Here is a 19,937-nt window from a genome sequence, read left to right as displayed (position 1 = left end):
GCAGTACCAATATATTAAAAATCAGTTATAATTAAAACAAAATTTCCACAACAACATTTCTAAAACTGCATTTAAAGTCACAGTTCCTATAAAATTCCAGGCATTTGAGATAGCAATAGCATGGAAATACACAACAATACCATTCAGCCAAAGGGCTCGGTGAACAAAATATCAAACTGGCGCCATTTGTTCATTAGGCTATACAACAATTCTCTCTTAATCATTAAGATTTTTTTTAAATTTGGCATTCTGTAATATTACGCTACATATTAAACTATGGTTAGCATTTTCACCCACCTGCTCTGTTTCTTTATTATCAAGACTATGAGATTAGTGTATTTTTCAGTTCCAATTTTAACTGAATAGACTTTAATTATGGATAGATCTTAATTGTTATTCATTTAACCAATTCTGACTGCTGATTGTTTCAATAGTGTTCAATAAGCTTTTGCAGACTAAGTGATCCTTTTACAAGTGTACTTTAAGGCTGAAAGAGATTAAAGCTGGAAGAATAACAACTTTTAGAAGTCAGAAACACAAAAAACATGTTGCCTATGTAGATAATTTTACTGATGACTTTGATTTGGGATTGTTCTGTTAAACTTATCCCAGATTTGCAGTCAAAGGTAATGCTAACTAAAAATGAGATGGCATTCTCATGGCCACGCTTAGAAAAAGGGCATTGGTACTTAGGTACTTACCTGATACGCCTCTTCTAATAGGATGGAGATAGCATCCATGCACAGGTTGACATTGTACGCCTTCTGATTGGACTGAGTCTGATTAAAGTTAGTTAAGACATGCCCTTTGTTGCTAGCCTTACCCAGCTTTTCGGCGAAGAAGAACTTAGACAGACTCAACGTGTCATCAAACAAACAGTTTAGTAAACCAACTCCTTATGCAGAAAACGCGAATCACAGTATTTACAATAACACAGTAAATGCAGAGCAGTGTTGTATTCCTGAGAGCCTTCTGGAAGGGTAAGATAAACCACTGAATGTCCCTAGTGTGTAAGCATGCCCAAGACATGATGTTAATAGCTGATACTAGTTTCCCCAGCAAACGGGATAAAGTGGCTAAGGAGACCCTATGGTGACTCAAAACCTCCCCAACCAGCTGTTTAATGCTCGCTTGCCTATCACCCGATAGGAAGACCTGTCCAGAGATCGAATCAATCCATGCCCCTAGGTGTAAGATCCTAGTGGAGGGCTTGAGATGGCTTTTGTTCCTATTTTGTTCCTTGGCCTTGGTCAGCAATGTTTTGAAGTGGGCTGGCTGGAACAGGCCCAAGAAAGATGGTTTTTCTGGGACGGCCTCCTCATCCCAAGAAAACTGCACGTCCTTAATCTCCCCATCCTCAGAGACAGGAGACTGGCTACGATGAGATCTAGCTGGTGGCAAGGGCTTCTGGACTGCTGGAACCGGCAATGTAGTAGAGTTAGCCACAGGAGGCGCTGGCACATTAGCCATCAGGGGCACTGGGGGTGTCGCCCTAGCACCCTGGGAGACCTGCAGCTATGCACTGGGTGATGGCGGAGGCTATGACTTCCTGTACATTGAGCACCGTCAGGGAAGGCCCTGTCAGGTCCGGGAGGAGCCCTGGAGTTGTTGGGGTGAATGTAGCCTCAGCAGGCCTTTTGACCACAGTCCCAAATTGCACATCATGCAACAGCTGTCCTTTCAGATCAGAGCCTGACCCCAACAGACCAGAGATGTTTATTGGAAAAAGAGGGCTGAAAGGACCAGGGGTGTGTTCCAAATGAACAGGAGAGGGCTGGACAGATTTAAGGCTGCTGGCCTGTGACACTTTATCCCCTTTTGAGGACAAAGAAGAATGCCTACGAGAAGCGGCCTTGGAACGTTTTTGCTCAAGTGTCTTATCACTGCCTGTGTCAGGCCGAGAGGCTGATTTAGAAGTTTTTTTGCCTTTAGAATGGGCCTTGACCTTGTCAGAGTTCTTATGCCCCTTGGGATCAGCCACAGCCCAGGAAGTGGAAGCCGCCACCGTGATTAGAAGCCCCTGGCTCACAGCCCCCTCAGCAGTCAGGATAGCAGCCGATGCGTCTGCCATCTTAAAATGGTGGTTGAGAGTCAAAATGGCGGTTTGCGCCTTTTCTAAACCGCTGTTAGAGGCCCGCACTGCGTATAGTCGTCCCTGGGGCAGAACGCAGCTAGGAAAGAGGCCTGGGCAAATTTGAGCGCTCACCCTCCCTCTCAGCACGATCGTGTCGCGCGCTGCTTCTGTGCCTCTCAAAGTTGTCCAAAAACGCTGCTAAAGAGACCTGACTCAGCCAAGTCAAAGGGCCAGCTCAGGCAGCTGCACAGCTCCACTCCCTCAGCAGAGGATCCAGCCGGCTCACGGATGGCGCAGCAGCAATTTAACAGCCGCGCATCTCAAACTACAGCTGATGCCTGAGACGGCATGGCAACAATCTGACAGCCGCGCCTCTCTCTCCTCTCGGTCCTTACAGGTCGGGAAGCCTTGACGACCACAACAAAGCAACGCTGACATTGCGGCAAGCTGCGCGGCACTTCAAAGGCCTCAAACACTCTGGAGCTGTCAGTTAACTCGCTGAAGAGACCTGCGGCTGATCTTTGCCAATGGAGATAAGCAGGGATCCGAGACACCTATAGTACCCTTCCCAAGAGCGCTGCACTCTCTCCCGCCTTGACAGAGGCTCTGGGCAAGCAGATGGCCCACAGGGCAAGCTCTAGGGCCCAGGCCCTCACGCTCCATCCCAGATGACAGCTCAGACTAAAGTCTAGTCCTGGCACAAGGTTGGAACAAATGCCAGTAATTTATGAAATTAGATAGAATACCAATTAGCTTAGGAGATAAGCGATAAGGGTAAGGCTCACAACAAAGGGCGTGTCTTAACTAACTTTAGTCAGACTCAGTCTAATCAGAAGGCAGACAATGTCAACCCACGCATGGATGCTATCTCCACCCCTACTGAGAAAAAAGAAGTTTATTTATGAAGGGCTAAACTAGAGTTGTTAAGCAGTGCTTGTCCATACCAGGCTTCTGGTAGAGCCGAGGTGGCGCAGTGGTTAAATGCAGCACCGCAGGCTACTTCAGCTGACTACAGTTCTGCAGTTCAAATCTTACCGGCTCAGGGTTGACTCAGCCTTCCATCCTTCCGAGGTGGGTAAAATGAGGACCCCGATTGTTGTTGGGGGCAATATGCTGACTCTGTACGCTTAGAGAGGGCTGAAAGCCCTATGAAGCAGTATATAAGTCTAACTGCTATTGCTATTGCTATTCTGCATCTCATGAGTCATGACCTGTTACTAATAAGTTGATGAGGCAGTGGAGGAATGAAAGGCTGTGCAAAACTTACTCATTTAGACGAAATAGTAAAAAAAGAATAACGATTCAGATAATCTAGAATAGATCCATGTTAGACCATGTGAACTAGTTCCTGCTAGGCTACTAAATCAGAGTGCGCAAGGACTGTGGAACAAAAGGTTCGTTAGAGCAAGTACTCACATTTTCATGCTTCATGTGCTTCAGAAGACGCAGTTCCCGATAGGCTCTTTTGGCAAAAAGCTCTGATTGAAATGGGCGGTACAACTTCTTGATAGCCACCTTGCTTCCACTTTTCTGGTCAATAGCTGAACTTAACAGAGACAGAAAGAGTTGAATTAGATGTAAATAGAGAAGACGTGTGGACCTGTCAAGCCAAAATAACTACTGTATTAATCATCTAAGGTGGAAAGATTCAGCTCCTATCTTTAATTGTTTTACAAGGATGTATATGAATGAATAAGGATGGTTGTTCAAATGAGGTTACCTCTGCCCTGTTCTCCTTCTAAGTGTGGCAAGAAGTCTGCTTATGTTGGGAAAATTCTTCACTGACTGGAGGCTCACTCCTAGCACCACCAACACAGTAACTACATGCTTCTTCCTTAATAACAAACTAGTCTGCTTATTTACAAGTTTGTCAGCTTGAGAGGTGTATTGTAACAAGAAATCTGCTAAAGTAGTATCGTTTCTCTAACTGGCACTGACACCTATTTTCAATCACCTTCCATCACCTCCTTTTAAGAGGAGCCAGAGAACTTCTGCATGAGAGACAGATACTTTATCAAAGAATTAAGAACTCACCTCAGCAGAGTATAATTACTTAAGATTATGTTCCACGTAAGAGAGAGAGAAGCGAGAGCGAACTGTGTATGTGTGTGTGTAAGATAGAACAACAACATAATGTATTATTTACAGGGGGTCATATGCCACTCCAATCCAAAAGATTGAAGCAACTTAGATTCATCTCTACAATAACTAAACACCTGAGGAACAACCAAACATAACAAGAGGGGTTACACCATCCTCTTCCACGGCCATGCTCTGATGTGTTCTGAAAAGCCAATGGAATTTAAGGCAGTTAAAACTTGAAGGAGTTCCAAAGCACAGGCAACATGGTCCCTGGGGATGATATTCCTTAGGGGGCTGGGGATACTCTTTATATGGGTCTTATTGGACAGGAAGAAGCCACTGGGAGAAAATTCAGGTCCTAAGCCATGTAGGGTATTAACGGTAAATACCTCGACTTGCACTCAGAAGGAAAGGAAACTTGCACTTGAGAAGGAAACACTTCCCAAAAGATGTGTTACATGAGAGACTCTAGATCAGCGATGGTGAACCTTTTGGGAACTGAGTGCTCAAACTGGAATGTTTGTGCATGCGCATGCGCTAGAGCACCAGAAACTCAAAGACTAGCTGGCTGGTGCACATATGTGCACATGTTTTTTTGGCTATTTATGGACAGTTTTGGGGCCATTATTCGGGCTGTTTTCAGGCCGGGTTTTTTGGCCATTTTCAGACCATTTTTTGTTTTTTTGCCAGAGTGCTAAAAACAGCCTGAATATGGCCTGGAAAATAGCCAAAAACGCCCAGAAAAGGGCCTGTTCTGGCACTCCGGTGGTCGGCATGCATATGCACGCCAGAAACAAGAAGAGCAACTGCTGACAGCGCGCATGCCCACAGAGAGGGCTCTGCGTACCATATCTGGCACCCATGCCATAAGTTTGCCATCACAGCTCTAGATGTTATCATCATTACTGAAACTATGTTCTGGACCAGCTGAAGCTACCAAGGTGGTTTCAAGGATGTCCCACATAAGGTATACCGCATTAATTCAAACAGGTATGAGGAAGATGTCAGTGACTGTAATCAGGACCTTCTGATCCACAAGACTGAAGCCAATGCACCAGATACAACCATGCAGGAGTCCATGCAACCTCAATAGTTGCCTGTTTTTTAAGGAGTTTGAAAACATTTTCAGAAGGATAAGACTCTTTGTAGCTTATAGGACTTGTATATATTGAAAATTATGGGTTTTTGACGCTGCAGGTAGCTACCTCAATTTTGCTTATTTAGATTCAACTAGATGGGCCTAATGTTCTTGTCCATAGCAGGATTTGGCCTGGAGGAATTGAGAGATGCAATGACTGCCTATATATAAAGAATAAAAAGAATCACATCTATCACAAGTGTTCTTTAGAAATTCAAATTCTATACCCCAAGACATAACATGTCCAGCAAGGTGGAGAGTTTGGTAAATCCAGTAAATATAGGTAATATTTAGTACTTGCACCCATTTATTCCAGAATACCATGTGGTATTCTGCCCAATGTATCAATAACTACAGGAATGATAATTTCACACTTTTTTCATAATTACTCATTTTAATTGTTTAAACTCAGTATTTTGTATTTTTCCTTATATGTTATCAATATTGCAAAAATTGCTCTTTTCAATTATTGCTATTATGCAACACAGCTTCACATTGCTCAATTTTACTTCTTTTGACTTAGAATATATACTGGAAACTGGAAAGTTTAAAGGAGCCAAATATTTTTCCCAGTTAATCCCATTCAGAATACCTTTTTCCACATAGATTCACTTCCATTTAGTTTACCCAATGAATAAATTGCACACAATGAGTCAGAGATATATCCACCTGACCAGATAATAAGGCTACCCCGAAAGGAAAAATCTGGACAGGCTCCAGAGTAACTGAAGACTGAATCCAAGATTCCAGGATTTTATTTTCCAAAATCTGTCAGAATTATAACTGGTCACAGACGTACAGTTTTGTCAATGCATTCAAATTGCCAACCATCCTCAGGGCACATGCCAGAGGAAGTAAAACATCATTTTTTCCTATTTCCATTTGAGATCTGGCATCAAAAGAAGAAAAGAAACCAGTAATTGATAGATGGAAATAATAGAACGAACCATTAAAAGGGAAGGGAAATCAAGAAGGGACAGGATGTAATGTGATGTAATAGACACACTTCGTAGTGTTTGGGGCAGTAATATAGAAGCAGTTTTCAATTGCCTTTTTTCAAGTTGCTTTTTCAACTTCCCAGTCTACCCTATAGCTATAGAATCTCCTGGTGGTCTCCCATCCATAAAAACAAGTCCAATTTGTGTTTTTTTTTTTAATCAGATCCTCTTAGGTTGGCTAGATGTTGGCTATAAATTATTGGAATTGGGTTTCCAAGAGAAAATTTGGCTTTCTGTTTATTTGGCTTTTGTTTTTAATTACTCCCAACAAGATATTCAGAATAATAGAATTGGAAGGGACCTTGGAGGTCTTCTAGTATAGAATGGTATAGGATTTTCTACCTTACTCAGCTAGGAAATCCTATACCATTTCAGACAAATGGTTATCCAAACTCTTCTTAAGAACTTTCAATGGTGGCGCACCCACAACTTCTGGAGGCAAGTTGTTCGACTGATTAATTGTTCTGTCAGTTAATTTCTCCTTAGTTCTAGGTTCTCTCCTTGATTAATTCATTGCAAAGATGTTAAAAGGCTGAGTCATTTCCAGTTAGTAAAAATGGCATGTATTGCAAAAATATTTTGGGGTGGATGGGTGGTGGTAAACATTTCCCTTTACAAAAAGCAGCCACATTTTTGCTGTTGTTGCAAAATTATAATTTACTGCCCAAGGTTGTTTCAGATTTCCCCCAGTAACTGTTCTCTCTCCTCCCTCCGCATTTTCTATACAACATAGTAAAAAGAGCAGAATTAATTCACCCTTCAAAGCCATCCGAAGAGTCTTGCTAACACCACCCACTGGTTCTGGGTTCACTTTCAATGCACAAAGGAGCGTGTGCTGCATCCCACACGACACGTTGTTAAAAACCTCTCCATCTGCACGCTAACTTGATTAACGATACTGTTAACTGTTGATTATTGGAGTCTTTTTTCGTGTCTCCGCGCGTTAAGAATCATAGAATCACAGAGTTGGAAGGGACCACGGAGGTCATCTAGTCCGACCCCCGGTTCAAGCAGGAGATCCTTACAGAACGACCCCGGCTGATGCAAAGTGAGAGAAACTCAAAGAAAACGGATCCCCCTCAGTACCCCAAATCCAGCGTACCGTGTGAATAGGTCCGACCGCAGCTCTGCGGGAGAAAATGCACTAAGGTTGGCATTTCGCGAGCCCGCCTCTGGTTACCGGCTGCCGGGGAACGGCCTAATGATGTGCGTGTGTGCGAAGAGGCTATTGTTCCCTTGCTGGACGGCGCCGGACTTAAGGCCCGGCAGCAGCGCAGCGCCTCCTTCGGGGCTCTTTTCCATTGCCCGCAAACCCAGGGGCGCCCGGTGTGCCTTGGCGACCACTTACCAGACGGCGCCGTAGGCTCCAGAGCCCACCGCCTGCAGCTCTCGGTAGCGCTCCCTCACTTCCCAGACGGTCTTGGTGATCTCCTGGCGGTAGAAGCCTTTCCTGGGGGCGGTCATCGCGGCCTCTCCCTCTTCCCCAGAGTGCCCACACAAGAGAGGGGATGTGGGGGGGGGGAACCCTGCGAGGAGTGTCAGCTGCGGGGAAAAAAAAGAGGGCGGCGGGCTCTTTGGACCCGCTGCTAAAGCCTGGCGCGCGCAGGGCCGTTTGTGAGGCGGCAGCGCGCGCGTGCGTTTCCTCTTGCGGGGGTCTACGGAACTGGGTCCCCCCCCCTTGCCTGCTCCTATTCGCTTTCCCCGCGTGGAGAAGGAGAGCCGCGCGGCGGTCCCTTGACTACGCCAAAAGGCCACGTGCGCGCCGCTCTCTCCGCCCTTCCTTCCGCGCTCATTTGTGGGGGTGGGGGTGGGGGTGGGTGAGGACGAGAGAACCCCCGCGGGATGGACGGGGATGGGCCCACTTTCTGGCTCTCGCCTGCCCGTTGTTAGAAAATGCCGCCTTGGGTTTGCCAAGTTTCAGCAAGGAGGTCTATGGTGGGGAAAGCAGCTGGTTGGAAAAGAATGGAACAAAAATGAGGTTTTATGGCGGGCGGGGCCGCCTTGGGATTCTCTCTCTCTCTCTAGCTGCTGAAAACGGAAGACATTATTTCTTCATGATTAACTGCCTTTGATGTCCTAAGATAGGCATATCCCGATTAAAAAAAACCCAGAAAAGTGCTCCCAAACACACCCTGGCCATAGATACGGTCTCCCCAGATTACTCGCTCTCAGCCTCCCCTCTAGTCTTCCTGTCCTAAGTATTTCCATTTCTAGGTTTATCAGATTTTCAAGCATGGGGAGATTGCAATCTGCAGGCTAGTTAGTGCAAGTAAAGCTGGCAGCAGGGAAGTTAGTGCAATTCAGTTTCCCCCTTTGTGCCGCATGCCAAGGCCCATGAACTATAAAACCATATCCTCCTTTTGTGGGTTGGTGCAACCCCATTCTAGAGGGCTTGTAAACTGAATGCCATGCAAAGCTAAATAGGGGAGAAACATGTGTTGGATATGTTTGCCACCTTGAGTTATTTGTAAAAATAATAAAGGTGGCATACAAATACATAAATAAATCCCAATCAAAGCAGGACATACGATGAACCTAATTTCTAATTTGCAGGAACCTCCTTGGATGAGATCCCTTCAGTTCTGTCCACCATCATATTTAACTGGAATGAAGCAGGTTGATGTACAGTAACGTATTGTGCAATTGTATAAATTAAGTCAGCAGTAAATTTAGATGTGTTCATAAACTGCCCTGGGATTATCTAAACCTCAACCAGCCCGTTATGTTATCCAAAACCAAAATAAAGATGGCAAAGTTGATTTTGTGTCATTCAAGCAGCCACATAGATTTTTCTCTGTGATGATCTGCCCTAACCTGGTCCTGCAACTTTCCCAATGATGCATTCCTCACTGTTGTAGCTGAGCCTGATTCTATGGCGATCACAGGAGGAAACCTGTATTAGTCTACAGTAGGGCGGGGGGGGGGGAACCCGATAGCACTTTTTCTTTCCAACAAATTCAGTTAAAAGGACATAAGCTTTTGTGAACGGCAGCTTTTTCATCAGAAACAAAGTGCTAGATAGATGTGGGGTGAAGTGGATGATGGCGATGGAGAGGTGTTTATGCAGATAGCACCCACTGAGATGGTCTGAAACTTTTTGAAGTATGTGACTTCAGCAATCTCTTGCTTAGTGATGGAATTAAAATGCTAGTTTTCCAAAATAGTCATCTTGAGGTCTGCTGCAGAACGTCCTAGGAAGTTGAAATGATGTTCTGTTCTAAGGATTTGTGATGTGCTATTGCTCTTTTCATAAGGGAGGTTAATTGGAGATTTCTAAGATTACCACAGAAGAGCATGTGGGCAAAAATATGTTCCACCCATAATTGATTTCTTGACTGGGGAATTCAGTTAGACATAATAGCCAAGAGAAAAATCAAGAAGAACAAGGATAGCCAGGGGTGTCTGTAGTATATGGTCAAAAAAGTCAAGATGGCAGCCATGATAGGAGGATTGAAATTTTCACTTTTTAAATGTGCATTGAACTTCAATTGCAACTTTGTGTTTTCCATATCAACTCTTTTGACCATATCCCTAAGGGTATCTAGTAATATAAGACAAATTTAGCATTTGCTAGTTTTCATTTAGTTACAGTTTATCAATCTTGTCTCTACTATCTCTATAAAAAGTTAGGGTATAGATTATAAGTAGAAGATATGAGCCATCTTAATCACCCAAAGTATGTTCTCTAGCCTAGAGTTCTTAAATACAGTGTAAACTCTTATTGGTTTGACTTTTCCTAAACATGGTAACTTAAAGGTGGAAAGACGAGGGTCTCTTTATTTTTTCCCTGGTGCTTACTTAACAATGAAGCTTAGAGAGGGCGGGGCCGTGATGAGATGATGTGCGATCTCAAAGCTCTGAGATCGCAGTCGACACTTTTATTGGTGGGGGGTTCCAACGGACCTAAATCATCCTGAAGAGATGGTGAACATGAAGATTACATCTTGCTGATGTCGGGGATATCGCAAAATCTCTGCGATAGAGAAGCAAGGGAAAGTCTTCTGCTGGTAATAAAATTTCCAATCTGTCAGGACTGACAAAGTCAGGGCAACCTCGGAACGGAACGGAACGATGTGGAAAGAGAAAGTGTTTCTAGCTGGTGAGAAACTTTTATTGTTTTTAAAAAACGGACTGCCTATAAAATCTAAAAACTAATTTAAATCAAAGAATAGAAGAACTTAGCGGCGAATCTGATTTTTGTAATGGTTCTGGACACTGGTTATCTTACTTTCTAAATGCTATTTACATGGATTGAATCTAAGCAAAACCTTTTCAAATGGATGGATTATTCTACTAACATTTCTTTGTGACTTTCTGTAAGCTACAGATGGATTGTTTTGATTTCGACATTCTAAGCTTTTATTGCTTGGCTGTTTGGCTTAAGACCTGATAAGATTTTACAGCTGTCCCTTTGAAGTTTGTTTTTGCTTACAGAGAGTTTGCGAGTGTTTCAGTCTTGCTGAGCTTCTAAGAAAAAATATAACTTCATATAAACATGGCGTCCACAGGGCCTTTGTACTCTCTCCGGGGAGTACTCTTAGTGCTGCAGAGAGTGTTGGATACAGAGGAAAGAATTGAGAGAAAATTGGAATATTTGGTGCATTTAACAACGAAATATGATGAAAAAACTGAAGATGTTCTTCAAACACAAAATAAGAAGATTGAAATTCAAAAAATTGAAATGGAAGATGAATATAAAGAGATTGAGCCTGTTGATATTCGTGGCAATTGGTTTATTTTTGAGGGAGGAAGGAATGGAATATTGGAAGAGGAATTAAATGGAGAGAAAATTTATTTCAAAGGACAGGACGTAGAAGAAGAAGAAAACATTAAAGAATTTATGGACTATGAAATACTATTTGCAAAATATTTGATAACACTGCTGATAATTAAAGACAAGCTGAACAAGGAAACAGAAAGAGGGCATCAATATTACATGAGAGATATTACAAACAAGGAGTTGCTAAGAGGAGTTCATACAGATTTGTTCAAGAGGATGTTTGGAGGACTGGATCCACAAATGGCAGAAGTCATAAGATTGTTTTGCTATTGGAGAGATACAGGTTGATAGATGGAAGAGAATAATTTAAAAATAGCTAAACTTAGTTAAATTTAGTGATAATAGGTATAGTTAAATAAAAATTGATAATGATAGTAAGGTATACAATGTTGAGCTGTTATGATAAGTAATAATTGGATAGGAATATTGAATGTTACCCTTGAAGGGAAGGATAGAAATACTTTTGGACTATATATAAAGGTTATTAATAACAATAACAATAAAAAGAACAAAATTAGACACAGCTAAGTTTTAACTAATAGGGGGAAAATTTTATGATATAGGATATAGTTAAATAAAGAAAGGTTAATGATAATAAATTATATACATGGAGGATTAGAAAATTTTGGTATTAAATATTATGGATGTTTAGCTAGAACAAGATATGAGGATTTAATGTTAATGGAGGATTTTATAAATAAGTAAATGAAATGCCAGTACGTAGTTATGTATTAAATCTTGGTATATTTTATGATAAAGGAGGTTTAAATAATCATAGTCAAATAAAAGTGGAGGTATGATGATGGTAATATAATAAATATCTGAGTTAAGATATTAGAATTAATATGAATTATATTTGATGACGGTGGAAGAGATGCACGAAAGCCTTTTGGAACCAACTGATACACTTTCTACAGTATGTAAAGAAGAAGGATTTGTATGTTTGTTTTGAAATAAAAAATAAAAAAAAGAATGAAGCTTAGCGGTTAACCACACATAAATACTAGATATTGCTAAAAACTCCTTTGTACACCTTACCTTGAATGATTCCTTCACCAAGAAGAAAGCTATTTGGGCATGTTATATTTAATCCACATGGAGCTTGCTTGTGAGGTGCAAAACACCAAACCAAAACAAAGCAAGCCAAACTCAAACCCCTCCTGGAATCTTAGCTCATGATCCATCAAGGATTTCTATTAAAGTATGGCTGCTGTGACTATCCATGCCAAGGTTGACTTCAGTGTCTCAAGCAGTCAGTTCTATCGCTGATGGATAGAAAGGCCATTGTACAAAGTACTGCCAATACCTATTTCCTATTGTACCTCTGGGCTTATATGCTAGTTCTAGTTACAGAACAATAAATAGAAGATCCTAAAACAATCCTGCCTGAGTACAGCAGGTGCACAAAAAAGATGACTGAACAACCTGCTTTAGTAGAATTGATCTTGGGCAAGATTTTCAAAAGTGTATTGCTTCTATTTGTTACCAGACTTTGAGTCAACATCATAGAAGTGGGATCATCTGATTAATGTTATTGAGGCTGGGAAAATAAATTAGAGTGGAAGGTGAAAGCCCAGCTTTCTATACTATATTATTACGGTATATTGAAAATGATCTGGGCCAAGGGTTGAGTTTGATTGCAGCCTTTTCCCTCTCAAGCCAATGTTGTACTTCAAGATACACATCTAATGGGATGAGAAATCTGAGTAATATAGACAATAGGAAAGCAAGAGCTGGAGATAACAGAAATACAAAATAAAATCTGCGTGGGAGCACCTTCCATCTGTAGTCTGCAATATTTCTTTGGCAGAGATGATGTGTGCTATGCTTTGTTGCATAGTTTTAGATCAGGGATATATTGAATGAACTGTCTGTTTGTGGTTAAATGCTAAGAAGATACATATAAGATAAAAGAGGAGAACCTTGTGGCTTAGTGGTTAACACAACTGCCTAATATGTAATACAGCACAGGTTCAAATCCCAGTAAGGGTATGGCTAGCTGAGGAGAGCTAAATAGCTTGAAATAGATCTATACTAGTCTCCCTTTATTTATTTATCAGCACAAATATATCATATATGTATGTATGTATGTATGTATGTATGTATACACACACACACACACACATACATATACGTACATATATATCTTTATAGAGAGGGAGAGAGAGGAGAGAGAATTAGATACATATAAATTAGATAAACACCTTCTAAGAAGATATATATTTCTAGTTCTTGGGTGACAGAGAGAATGACCAAATTTGTTGTGCATTCCAGTATTAGGGTGTCTTTTAATAGTGAATTGTTTTCTGCATTCCCCTTCCCCATTATTTCTGGGATGCTGTAACCTGCCAACTGAAGTTACTATTGCGTTAAGCCCAATGCAGTTAGTTGTCTCTGAGTAGCATTTGCAATACTCCTTAGTTTTTATGTTTACACAAATCTCTTTACTATATAAGGATAATCTTGAAGGACAAGGATCATATATCCAAAGAGAGTGAAATAGTCCACCAAGAGATTTCTTCATATTTCAGAGTTAGTTTTTACTTTTCTTGCATTTATTCACTTCTGAAATTTATCAAAAAGTGTGAAAAACTGACACTGAAAAAGGGTTACTCATAATAATCCAAGAAGATAAGATGTGGAAAAATGGATTTATGGTAAATTGCAGGAAGACTTTGAAGGAAGTTGATTGTGGACCAATTACTCAAAAGAGTGGTGGTTAGATTCAGTTTCCTGGTTATATCTGCAGAGCTATTAGGGATATTTTAATTTGGATTTTTGCATGGACGTCACATTTGGCTAGGTGGCCTACACAACTTCTTCCAACAATATGGCTCCGTGGAAGATCTAATTTGACATGAGAAATGGTTTTTGTGAACATTTTCCTCCTACTTCTCTAAACTGCCACCATAATCCAGGGCCAACAATGGTTAACTATGAAAGCAAACTTCCCTTTTGCATTGCATCTATTAATTTATTAAAAGAGAAGTTGTACTTCTTTATTTGTATACATTTTATATGTGGATAATTTCTGTCCACTGAATGCAGGGAACAGGATGGGAATATTGGGAGAGTTGGACTTTAAAAAAGGCATGTCCATACAGAAATGGATAAGCTAACACTTACAATTAAGGAAAAGAAAGAAACTGAGCATTTTTTGACCTGGGACTTATTTTATTAATGGGTAGATGACAAAAACAGGAGTTGGAAACAGGGAAATATATGGAAAGATCAGTAATTTAAGGAAGATATGTTAACTTAGTTAAACAAATAGTATGATTATTATTGTTATTAATATTAATACCATGGATATTAATGCAATGAATATTGTTATAAACATTTTGATTATTATTTCCCAAAATGATTTGTACCCAGGCAACACACTGTTCAATTGAAATTGGAATTTTTGTATACTATAAAATAAAATAAAAACTTAGTACAAAAAAAGGCATATCAAGAAAGCATCACTGTCTGAACGATTGAAGCAATGCCCTTTTTAATCTGCACTCTGGATGCCATGGGAGAGGGTTAGGAAGGTGAATATTATAAGATACTGATTTTACATCTGCATGAATCTTTCAGCTGTTAGTGTGCCATTGCAATATACTAACTGCAGTTGACTGCTGCTACTCTGAACGAATTAGATCAGTTTGGGAGCTCTACAAATCAATTATATTTTAATATTATATCACAAGTAGCAATAATTAAAGTGCACTTTGCTACACTCACTGTATAATTGAACAATATGGTGTCAGCAGAGTAATTTCTGCTCAGTGACCTTGACCAATTTTCTAAACAAGGCTGTGTCAGTGGGCCTAAGCAGAGTACTTTGTTTACCTGTGAGCAATTAATTGTTAATACCGTGGATTATGGTAGAACCATTTATTCAGCTGCCTTCAAATCCTGCCAAGATACAAAACAATTTAGGCTTGCTTTCTTGTGAGTTCACTTTAGAGGCGTCTCAAAAATGGCATGCTGTGTAGACACTTCATGGTCCTCACTGGCTTTGAGGAAGATGCTGAGTTTGCCCTTTTTGAGAATCTTCTTCCTCTTTTGGCTCTCATTGTTGTCAAAAACAAACGCTTTCTCACTGCGTAACAGAGATACTCAGTGTAAAATCAGTTTTATGGGGTTTTTTTGTCATTTAATCTATGGTGAGGAACCTATGGCTGCATAGATGGTACCGACCCAGGATACTTTGCTTCCTTCACTTTGGCCATGTTGGCCAGAATGCCTGACCTAGTCTAGATGTCCAAGGGCACATTATGGTTCTGTTGCAGGGGTTCTTTCTCTAATACTGGAGCTGAAGTCAGGAATGTCCACAGGGTGAAGTCAAAGAAGATGGCTTATTACAGAATCTTGGCAGAGCTTTGGTTCCACTATCACAGCCATTATATTGCCTTATTTTTAAATCACACCCTGTGGGCGCTCCTGATCCTAGTATGTCATTTAAAATCCCAGTAGGTTAGGATATCAGAACAGCCCTGGAAATAAGCAATATTGGCTTCCATATATATTTTACTGTATATTGCACAGCAAAATAAATACAAACATTTAGAGTAATGTTTTACAACTTGTGCAACTTTAAGGTGGATGGACTTCAACTCCCAAAATTCCTAATGGAAAGCCATTACAGTGGCTGGGGAATTCTGAGAGTTGAAGTCCACCCATCTTCCCAAGGTTGATAAACATTTATTTAAAGAATGATTTGTAAACCTTGCATCAATGGGGACTGCTTGGTTAAAGTGCAAAAAGGAGGAAGTCAGAACCTAAATATTTATCTGTATAATCTGTAGGATTTTTTTATTTTTAAAACATTTTAAAACAATATAGTGGACATTTTGGGATTAAGATAAACAATTTATACTTACGTTTTTTATCATAAAAACAACTGGATATGTTTTGTTTGGTATTATTTACTAATGTCATATACAATTATATAACCTCAGTAATCATGTGTTCATTCAGAGACAATATTTTTTTTTTAAAAAACACTTGTTTTAAACAAAAGGATTATGATAAAAAAAGAAAACAAGCAAAGATCACACTACTGATGTACTTTTTCAAAAATGGAAATGACATTTATCTATATCTATTATCTACACAGCACTCTCTTTTTATGTTGTATTATTGCTACTTAAAATTTTTAACTTTTTTTTAAAAGCTGTGGAAAAATGAAGTTCATATTCACGCTTGGTTATGGAATTCTCTTGGAGATTTCAGCTTAGTCCCTTTTTCTCAGCTTAGTCTCTTTTACAGAATTGTGATAGACTAAGACCTACAGATGCTACCTTAACCTGCTTAGAACAAAAGGCAGACTATAAAGGGGAAAATGACATCAATTCATTTGCTAATTGACATTAATACTTAAACACAGTCATAAACATATCATACTTCTGCTTCTGTGTGTTTAAAAAAGCTTATTTCCAATTGGATGCAAAGTCTAATGTGAATATGTTTGCACAAGTAATTTCAATAGATTTATTTCCAAGCAAGTACCGAAAATTGGAATTGCAATTAGAAGCCAGCCTCATTGATCAATGACATTTACACTTATAATATTACAAGTTAATAAGTGGAGATTCAATACTAAGCCCCATAATTTTGAAAATAATTGCATTGAATCTGTTAACCCCTATGCAGAATAAATTAATTGCCTCTAAGGCTCATTAAAATCAACAGGACTATTTCATCACAACATTCTTCAATCCTATTCATTTCTATGAAATTTAAACAAAACTGCCATTTTTTGGATCAATAATGATGGCTTCAGGGTTAATAGGTTAGGACACAGATTTTATTCTGTGACATTAGTGATGGTTTTCTTTTTCACTTTCAAATACTAATTAACCTTTCACATTTTACTTTGAAATGACAGTATTGTAATCTTGTATGGCCATTGGAGCATAAATTGTAGGCAGAAAAAAATTATATTACTCTCATCAATCATTGTAGTGAATATAGAAGATGGCCTTGGGAAATAGAAGGAAGATTCATTGCCAAGGCAACGATCACATAGATGTGACTTGAACCCAGTTCAAGAGGGTAGTTTATGAAGACACCTCATATAGCATCCTCTCCCCCCATTCACATAAAAATAAAATGATAAGAAAGTTGAAAAACATTCAGATTTTCAGATAATTCTTCTAATAAAAAGGACTTTAGGTTTACACCAGGGCTGTCAAACCCGCAGGCTGGATGCATTAACGAGCTGGCCATGCTCACACCCGGTTTAGTGAAGGGGGAAAATGTCACAATATGTCATGACAGCGTGAGTTTGACACCCCTGGTCTACATTGTGTCTATTTCTTAGTCTGGTCTCCCTTATAGTGTCAGTCATTTGCCTTATGTAAAATCACAAGAATTTAATACTGCTTACCAATGTTCCTGCAGATCTGTCAGCCTAACAAGGAAGACCACACTAAGAAACCAAAGACATATGTAGGTCAGAACTATTTTTAGTACAATAGCTATATTAACAGAATCTAGTAAGTCCAAGTGTCCTTTCCCCTCCATTTTATCTTCATGTAAAATATAGAGGGGTTTGTCTGATATGTTTTCTCAATTTAGTTTTTTGACCCATGGTTCAAGCCCCTTTTATCTTATTGTTATCTTATTGCAGCTCTTCCTCCTCCACTTCCAGGCCATTCCCTAAGTCCTCTATAAGATCAGTCTAAAAGTTCCAGGGTAAGCCCAACTTTAGGCAGAGTAAGACACTTTAGACAGAAGATAGTGGAGTATCCTAAAAAATGAATGAAATGTTTGGGGAACAATGCAATACATGCCTTGTGACTTACTTGCTCCTTACATCCCATAGCCTAGCATTGCAAACAGCTTTCCATGATTCCTAAACAAAAGTAAACATGTGCCAGTTTCTAATGCATCAAGAGGACTAGTGTTTTGATGAGATATGATGCCTTCTTACGTTTTTATTTGAAATTGAAAATGATCAAGTTGCCTAAATAATGCTTTTGGCATGCTTTCCCCCAATGTTTGGGTGTATAGCCATGTAATTTAATTGTAGAAATCTACCCTGCGCATTCCCAGAAAATAATTTTAACATCTCAGATGAGATTGGTAAACCCCTACTCCAGAAGAGAGCTCTTGCCCTATGTAAAATTGGGAACTTACTAACAGAGTACAACTGAATTTAGATTTATTTATGAGTCTAGATAGACATCTTAACATAGCAGTTAGGGCATATTTAGAAAGAGGACAAATTGTGCCCCTAGCAGTATTCTGCTGAAAATAAGGGAATCCTATACACAGATGTGTCCTCTTTTGTTGGTCAGGTAAGGAAGAGAGTTTCCAGCACAAAAAGGTTTCTGGCACCAGCCTAGATTACTGCTGCACTCCTCCTTCTCCATCATGCTGCTGGTTTTGTTGTCATGAACTAGTTAACTTTGCTGACCAGCACATGCAATGATCCTGCAATTATTGCCTTTTGGCATTTCTTCTGGAGTTGCAAGGGAGTTAGCTTCCTTTTGGTGAAACCTTTCTCCTCATACTTTACTTTGTCGTCATTGTATGTATATACACAGTTTACACATACAACGAAATTCATCATGTCATCTTAAATCTCCTCTTCCCTGTTGGACTCCAGGAAATCTCTAGTAGAGGTGTTGCTTTGCTTCCCCCCAATAATTACAGCTGTGATTTGTGAAGAGACACTCAGCCAGGTAAATAAGACAGATGGGAGAAGCCGAAGGATGGCTTATTGCACACAATACAATGATCAGAATGGCAGCATCAAGCCGACTTGGATTTCAGGAAAGCTCCTCATCTTCATTATTACTATTAGGGTATTACTAGAGTATTGTAAACAGAATCTTGAAATCCTGTCAAAGTAATTCTCCTGAACAACTTAAACCTAGTGCAATTAAGGTGGAGTTCATATGTTTTTCGTGCTGCTTCTTCCCTGGACCCAAGAAATCTCTTCTGTAAGAGTTCATTTCCTATCTGAACAATCCTGGTGCCTCTTCTGGCTGGGTGGACTCTCCAATAGTGCAATACACAGATTGGGGATAAATTGTTTTCAGCCTTTTAAACACAGACAGCTAACGTATGAGGCAACTGTAATCTTAAGATGGGGAAGGTCTACCAGAACATTTTAATGCCATGAAATCACATCCCCAAATTATTAATAAATTTCAAGCATCTTGTTACAATGGTTTTAATGTTCTAGATTTTTTTTAAAATGTAAAGCTTAATGCAAAATATCAAAAAGACCAAAGTTAGTGGCTGTTAAATGCTTTACAAAGTATTATTATTCTATGACTAGTATTTGATAATTTATTTTTGCCTATAATTTTATTCAAGAGTAGGTTTTATCATTGTTTTGTTTATATCAAAGCAATAGTGGCCTACATTACTTTAAGCTTGCAAAACAAAACATTGGGATAGGGAGATAGGAATTAATTGTTTATTGCTATTCCCTTTAGGATAATCAGTGCACATTCTTTTCATCAAAAATCTGGATTTCAATTTTTCCTGTAATTTGTTCAATGGGGATCTCCAGGAAGCTATTCTTAGCCATCAGATATTTAGTCTTATTTTCACAGACAAAGCAAGAGAGCTGAGGAAGATCTTAACATCCAGGTATTCCCTCAAGAAATCCCAATCTTATAAGATGAGGGTGAATGGAGGAAGCAAATTAAAGATTCATTTGGATCCCAGTTCACAAGTTATTCGCAGGAGACACCATTTTTTAAATGACCATAGTCCTGCAATTTCGATGTAATCATGCTTTGCTAGCTAATATCATGTGCTAGATTGCCCACTAGTGTACTCAACATATTTCCATGAAGAAACTTTTCTCCAGAAACTCTCTCTTCTTTCAGTCCATTCATAGTATTCCATATTCAC

General features: G+C 39.7%; 1 protein-coding gene across 2 annotated transcripts in view; it reads right to left on the bottom strand.

Annotated features, from left to right (window-relative positions):
* Positions 1-7,997, bottom strand: part of MAPK12 (mitogen-activated protein kinase 12) — a 30,757-nt gene extending 22,760 nt beyond the window's left edge. The window contains exons 1-2 of one of the 2 annotated variants that reach the window (XM_032220604.1): positions 7,641-7,997; positions 3,491-3,620 (exon numbers count right to left, since the gene is read on the bottom strand). In XM_032220604.1, coding sequence (XP_032076495.1) covers positions 3,491-3,620; positions 7,641-7,756 — 246 coding nt within the window. In that variant the 5' untranslated portion in view covers positions 7,757-7,997. The remainder of the gene's footprint in view (positions 1-3,490; positions 3,621-7,640) is intronic. The other variant, XM_032220605.1, reaches the window with a different exon arrangement.
* Positions 7,998-19,937: the final 11,940 nt, after the last annotated feature.

Source organism: Thamnophis elegans, chromosome 7, assembly GCF_009769535.1.
Source record: "Thamnophis elegans isolate rThaEle1 chromosome 7, rThaEle1.pri, whole genome shotgun sequence".
NCBI classification, from domain to species: Eukaryota; Metazoa; Chordata; class Lepidosauria; order Squamata; family Colubridae; genus Thamnophis; species Thamnophis elegans.
This window is presented reverse-complemented; position numbering and strand designations above follow the sequence as displayed.